Here is a 6,820-nt window from a genome sequence, read left to right on the forward strand (position 1 = left end):
AGATTTATAATTTACCCCCGAAAGCAAGAACTCCTCCGAGAATTTCTCCGAGCCAAAACCCTGCAGTGCCAACCATAAACCGTCAAGCTGTCAAGAAACCTGACGCTTGGAATCTGACGAACTCCTCAAGCGTAGGGCTAGCCCACGCTAAAGCTTGACACTGCTTGGTGATCGGCAACGGCAGCCGTCGCGGATAGATTAAGAACATGACACAGGAGCCCGCTTACTAAACGGGCTCGGTCAGTTCCAGCGTATCAGTTGCTAGAGAAATTCCTCGTGTGGTGTCTTTTGTGTGCTGAAAATAGGAGTGGCTCCTGCGCTGGGACCGCGTTGGGACTCTGGGGTTCCGCTGGCGGACTCTGTTGGCGGCGCCGTTGGTGGTTGGAGACGGTCGGAGTTTGATGTTGATTTTTCTCCACGCAGGAACAATATGGAATGCAGATTTTCACCTGAGGAAAGAGTCCGCGTATCCGTGCCGTATCCGGGGCTAAGGCCTGTATATAAGACTGGTATTCCTTGCACGGAATGCTGAGTCTCCAAGTCACTTCGTACTTGATATTCCAACCAGTCTTCGCGATGAAGTACCTCCTCAGCGCCCTTCTCTCTGCCACTTTGGCCACTGCGCAGACTGTCTCCGGGTCTGCTGAAGGTTTCGCCTCAGGTGTCACTGGTGGTGGTGATGCGACACCCGTCTACCCATCTGATGCGGCGGAGCTTGAAAGCCTTCTGACGGCTGAGGGCTCTGCCGTCATTGTTCTGACCAAGACATACGACTTCACCGGCACCACGGCGACAGGTACTGCTTGCTACTCGTGGGGTACAGGCGAGGGATGCCAGTTGATTCTGCAGGACGACTGCTCCGGCACGGAGAGCACGATTGCAACGTACGATGCTGCTGGGCCAACGCCGATTCCTGTGGCTTCGGACAAGACACTTCTGGGAGAGGGAAGTGAGGGAGCCATCAAGGGAAAGGGTTTGACCTTTACTAATGATGTGAGCAACATCATTGTGCAAAACATTAAGATCACGGACTTGAACCCTCAATATGTTTGGGGTGGAGATGGGTTGACGTTCGATGGGTCGAGCTTGATCTGGATTGACCATGTCGAGGTGAGTTGGTATTACATCAATGGCTAGCAAGCACTGACCTTGTCTAGACTTCTCTGATCGGCCGCGTCCACTATGTCTTTGGCTACAATCCCAACAGCCAAGTCACCCTCTCAAACAACTTCCTCAACGGTGAAACGACATACTCGACCAGCTGCGACGGGTACCAATACTGGGGTATGGAACTGGTTGGTGAGAACGACAGCATTACCTTTAAAGGTCAGTCCTTTTCTTCTTCGATTCCAGAATGTCGACTTACCAAGTACCAGGCAACTACGTATACAAGTTCTCCGGCCGCAGTCCGGCACTCAGTGGCTCCACACTCTTCCACGCTTGTAACAACGTCTTCTCCGACAACCCTGGCCATGCAGTCGAGGGCAACGAACAAGGCCAAGGTTTGTTCGAGGGTAACGTCTATACTGACGTGCCGACGATCACATCCGACTACTACTGGGACGCCGGGTCGCTGTTCTTCTCGAGTGCGGATGGCAGCGGTAACGATGCTTGCGCAAGCTATATTGGGCGCAACTGTGCGTCAAGCATCTACACGAACAGTGCGGGCGAGGAGGGATACACGGATGCAAGCTTCTTGAGTGGATGGTCGGACTTGACGATTGCAGAGTGCGCAGAGGCAAGTGACATTGAGAGCACTGTTCCTACCAGCGCTGGTGCTACGCTCTAGATCCTTTTTGGGAAGTAGCGAGCGAGGTCGCACCTTCCTCACAAAGTACCTAAGATAATTCTCTGTAACGAAGAAGGTAGAAGCGATGGCCACAAAAGTCACGCTGTCACGTGCATGTATCTTGTATTGACATAATAATTTACTCTCAATCATTATTCTCCCTTCATATTATCCCAAATGTTATCGGCACACATTAACATCCCAAAGATAGCATCTTGTCTGCAGTTCCCGTCGGTGCTACGTGCTTGCCAGCTATATGCCCCATTAGTACGAGTCCAACGCGACTCCTCAAAGCCTCACACTTCCCATCCGACTAGGGTTGACACCGCGGTAAAACATCCGATCAATCTCATCAACGGACCGACCCTTGAGCTCACGCACATACAAGAAACTCCAAAGGGTAGTAAGAGCTGTCAGGCCTCCAAAGACAACCCCTACTTTGCCCTGCAAATTTCCTTGGTCCGGGTTAATCATATACGGACAGGCAAAGTGCATCACCACGCTCATAACAGCCTGAGTCGCTGCTGCAAGGCCAGCAGTCCGGGCACGCAAGGTCGCATTGCTGACTTCACCTAGGATGGCATACGCCATGGACCCGATAGTGGCAAACCACACGAAGTTGTAGATCACCATTACGGCTGCCTGAACCCACTGTGCCCTTGATGAGGGAACAACATCCATGATACCTATAAGCAGCAAGATGACTAGGAGCGAAACCATTCCTGTTAGAAAGACCGTGCGACGCCCAAGGGAATTTACAAGGAACCAGCTGAGGACGTTGCCTGCAACTCCACAAGCTGTCACCCCTATTCCCAAGTTGAAGCTCTTCGAATCTGGAAGGCCGGCTAGCTGGAAAAAGTACGGGGAGTACCCAAGGACAAATATAATACCAACAAAGTGTCGACAGATGAAGACACTCATACTTATCATGGTACGACGCAAGTCTGTTCCGCGGAAGCACTGCAGCCATGACGCACCGTGCGAGGAGCTCTCATGCTCAAGAGCCACAGCACGATCAATAGCGGCTACCTCCGCCTCGATATCGGCTTTTGATCCATACAGCCGCCGAAGGGACTGCGCAGCATCCTCTCGCCGGTCTTAACGCACCAGATACCACGGTGTTTCTGGGGCAAAAAGAAGACCGGCAAGCAAAAATACCACAAACAGTAGCTGGGTAGCAAAGGGGGCCCGGAACGCCCGATTGTCGGAGCGGGTGCCGAAGCCCTTGATGACGGCACTCGACGGAAGCTGGCCGATAGCTGTTCCCAGATTGACGCCAGATGTGGCCAACCCGCGCAGTGCCACTGGCGCGATTTCAGACGGAGTCATGGGTGCCAAGGTGAGTGTAAAGCCCTGCCCACAGCCAAGGAGAATTTTCACACCGACGAATCCAGCTGGACTAAGGACAAACATCTCTCCTGGAACGCCACCAGTCACCAACAACAAGCCAATGAGCATACCCCATTTACGCCCGATGCGGTCGCTACCCCAAGCACAGAGGAAGGTGCTGAAGAAGGCCGCCGCGAATGGAACCGTGTGGAAGGCCGTCTGCCATCTAGCCGGTACAATGGCTTCGCCGTCTTGCATGTATCTACTTTATTAGCATCGAGAGGTTAAGTATTTGGCGGGAAGATATGTACCCGAAAGCACGACGGAAAACGGTATGGAGAGAATGGCACCGTTGAATTGCACAGAGAACCCCTGCGTCGATTAGCGGAGTTTATGCTTCGGACTGAGTGTTGTTTGACCAGGATACTCCAGCCATTCCCCAATAGAAAGCCCACCAGACCACCGCTGGACTCTCAAACAAAATTTGACGAAACGATAGCATGTCTCTCAGCTCAACCCCCGGAGAAAAAGCTTCGATAGTAGTCGCAGTCGTCTCCAGCTTCTCGTTGCCTCTCCAATCTCGGGACTCTCCAGAGTTCGACATAATGTGATTTGACCAGGCAGTTAGGGGACGAACAGCGTACAAACATCGCACATGAACGTGAGTCCGGGAAAGCACAGAAAAGAGTCTTATATACTCTGTCCAAGCACTGGCCTCCTAAATGGCGATCTTTTCCTCGCATACGGGGCGATTAGGTTCATCCATCTCAGCGCCTAACTCAAACTTGAGAGCTCACTTTATTTATTTCATCCTTTCACAGGGGGCTACATGTGCTACAGCAAGCCGGACATTCATCGTCCAATACCGATCATTTCTCTGGAATCCCGGTCGAATTACGGGATCTTCTCTGTTTCAATGATAAGGACAATATGCTGCGATGGAGGATCGCCAACTGCGTGCCGACCCGTATTCTCACTTTTCTAGATTCATGTTTGTTCCATCTCTCTCTCTCTAAGCACCATCTGTCTTTAAATCTGGACATCTAAGCTTGCGAGCCTCAAGCCTTGACGCCCCCTTCAAGGACAAAAGTGAGGGCTTTATGCGGCCCGTGCCGTGCGTGGACTTTCACGACCTAAATTGCGCCACCGTGCATGTATCAACTTACAGGGGTTTACCCTGCTGGTACGCCAAGCAGCCTATCTTCCGCTGGACTTTTGCCATTTCTTTGTTTGCTGGAGCTTCTCGTGGTATCGTTTGAGGGTTGGCAATGCGTCTAGATGTTTCTGGTGCGGGGAAGCCCATTTAGCCGGCTAGGGCAAGGAGGGGAGCTGTAGGATGGGAGAAAGCAGTGTATGATTGAGAGCACGTTGGTCGGTATAAATTCGAGCCCGCGAGGAGGCAAAGTCCTCTAGGTGAGTTATTGCTGTGATTAACTCTTTTCCCCAAGGAATACTTGTCCCGCTGAGACTTAATTCTCAGACTTTGAGTCAACACTGCATATCCATGGCGCCCTCAAGCCCCCTTCCCCACTGCGATATGCTCCACACAAGTGGCAGCAGGTAATCAACCCAGCAGGCGAGACCGTCATCCTAAAGGGCGCAGCAATAGGCGGCATGCACAACATGGAAAACTTCATCACGGGCTACGCAGGGCACGAGCACGAGCACCGCGCACAAATGGCTTCGGTCCTGGGAAAAGAAAAGGCACAGTTCTTCTTCGACAGACTACTACACCACTTCTTCAGACAGCGACGCAGCCCTATTCGCATCGCTGGGTCTCAACGCCATCAGGATCCCATTCAGTTATCGCCATTTCATCGATGATTTGGATCCCGATACTTTTAAGCCTGAGGGATTCAAGTGGCTTGATAGGTGTGTGGAGATATGCGGGCGACATGATATCTATGCTATTATTGATCTTCATTCTGCGCCAGGCGGCCAGAATCAGGATTGGCATTGTGACTCGGGTATCTCGAGGGCTAGTTTTTGGGACTTCAAAGACCATCAAGACCGCGCGATTCGTCTTTGGGAGGTTATTGCGAGCCGATATGCCGGGAACCTCGTTGTAGCTGGATATAATCCGCTCAATGAACCCGCGGACCCGACGCTCGATGATGAGGGTCGTCCCAGTGCGCGGCTACTAGTCTGGTATGCGCGCGTTGAGAAAGCCATTCGTGCCGTTGACGCAGAGCATATGCTCTTCCTTGACGGGAATACTTACTCCATGGACTTTACCGCGTTCGAGGGTACCCTTCCGCTGCCGAACGCGGTCTACTCCATCCACGACTACAGCAAGTTCAGGTTTCCCGGTATGGAGCAGTACGTTGGCACGGAGTCACAGAAGCAGCAGTTGCGCGCAAGCTTCGAGCGCAAAGTAGCCTTTATGCGCAAGGTCAATGTACCCGTCCGGAACGGCGAATTCGGACCCGTCTATCAAGATCCCAAGCGCGATGGGGTTGAGGCTGCTGCGACAAAAAAATGCAGGCCGTCTTGCCCTTCTGGCACAGCAGTTATCCATTTACCGTGAAGAAAGCGTCGGCTGGTCAATCTGGCTATACAAGGACATCGGATACCAGGGCATGACGCATGTCAGTCCCGACTCAGCATACCTGCGTCTAATCCAGCCATTCCTTGAAAAGAAGCAGCGGCTTGGTCTCGACTTCTGGAGCATTACCCCGCGGGACGCAGTGAAACCTATTTACGATACCTTCTTCGCGGAGATTAAGAGCATGGTCGATGAGAAATTCCATAAGGGCCGGTATCCGAAGCAGTGGACTTTTGAGAGGCAATTTAAGCGCGTTATCAGGGATATGCTGTTGAGTGAGTATGTTGGGTGGGAGATGGCTAAGTTGTTTCGGGGGAAGAATGAGGTAGAGCTGGGGGAGTTGGCTGCTTCTTTTGCATTGGAGAATTGTGTTGTTCGGGGGGAGTTGAATGAGGTTTTGGAGAGGGATGCTCTCGGGGGTACTGCATGAGCACACTTCACCAGTCTCTGACATGGCGAATGATCTCTTAAATTCAGATATAAGCATGAGCCAGAAACTTTTCTGAGCGTTGTCAAGGTCTTCGTATTCTGAAGTTGAAGCAAGAAGCACATAGTACTCTTCACGTGACCCTTGACGAGCAGCGCCGCCTTTACTACACCTGCATGCCGCTTTATGCTCCCCACGCAACCACGGCATGGCCGAACCACTCAAAGCCTTGTTTTGTTGATATTCAACTGAAAGATATCAAACGTCGCAACTATTGCGGTTGCCACTCATCAAGAGAAATAATGACATTATGTCAAGTCTCGCACGTGGAATACAGCTCCGACCCGCACACCTCCATCGGACATTTAATGTCGGGAACTCGGAGGTGAGCGATCGCCCTGAGAAGCCCTTGGATTCTCTATCTAGAAGGCGATCGGTGGAAAGTCAGTGGTGCGGAGAGCACGTGACCGCCAGCTGATGCCTGAGGCTATCTCAACACACCCCCCTCAGCGGCGGGGCCAAAATGAAGCCATAGATACATCCTCTTTGGGTAGAGAGCGGCAGTCTCTGGTGGTTAATTACATGTCATTCTCATTTCGGTCGCCATGCCCAAATCCATGCAATTTAGAAAGGTGCCACCTTAGCCAGCTCTATCAAGGTTCAAACTCGTCATGTATCTCTGGAAAGCGTCACCATCGAGCGGTTTGGTGAAGCCGTCGGCGACGTTGTT

At 52.0% G+C, this 6,820-nt stretch overlaps 3 protein-coding genes across 3 annotated transcripts; 2 read left to right on the top strand and 1 right to left on the bottom strand.

Moving 5' to 3' along the window:
* Positions 1-576: 576 nt before the first annotated feature.
* On the top strand, positions 577-1,789 carry BDV14DRAFT_205531 (polysaccharide lyase family 1 protein; the record flags this gene model as incomplete). The annotated part of the gene is made up of 3 exons (XM_073774751.1): positions 577-1,110; positions 1,158-1,326; positions 1,377-1,789. The coding sequence occupies 3 exons, from the start codon at positions 577-579 to the stop codon at positions 1,787-1,789; spliced, it is 1,116 nt and encodes a 371-aa protein (XP_073622589.1).
* Positions 1,790-2,077: 288 nt separating this feature from the next.
* On the bottom strand, positions 2,078-3,722 carry BDV14DRAFT_193655 (putative MFS alpha-glucoside transporter; the record flags this gene model as incomplete). Its single annotated transcript, XM_073771809.1, has 4 exons — positions 2,078-2,886; positions 2,932-3,380; positions 3,450-3,490; positions 3,546-3,722. The coding sequence occupies 4 exons, from the start codon at positions 3,720-3,722 to the stop codon at positions 2,078-2,080; spliced, it is 1,476 nt and encodes a 491-aa protein (XP_073622590.1).
* A 1,019-nt stretch (positions 3,723-4,741) lies between these two features.
* Positions 4,742-6,093, top strand: BDV14DRAFT_212273 (glycoside hydrolase family 5 protein; the record flags this gene model as incomplete). The annotated part of the gene is made up of 3 exons (XM_073776277.1): positions 4,742-4,827; positions 4,868-5,573; positions 5,626-6,093. 3 exons carry the CDS (start codon positions 4,742-4,744, stop codon positions 6,091-6,093), a joined length of 1,260 nt encoding a protein of 419 aa, XP_073622591.1.
* Between the last annotated feature and the right edge of the window lie 727 nt (positions 6,094-6,820).

This window comes from Aspergillus stella-maris (assembly GCF_047715825.1).
Source record: "Aspergillus stella-maris strain CBS 113639 unplaced genomic scaffold BDV14scaffold_98, whole genome shotgun sequence".
NCBI lineage: Eukaryota > Fungi > Ascomycota > Eurotiomycetes > Eurotiales > Aspergillaceae > Aspergillus > Aspergillus stella-maris.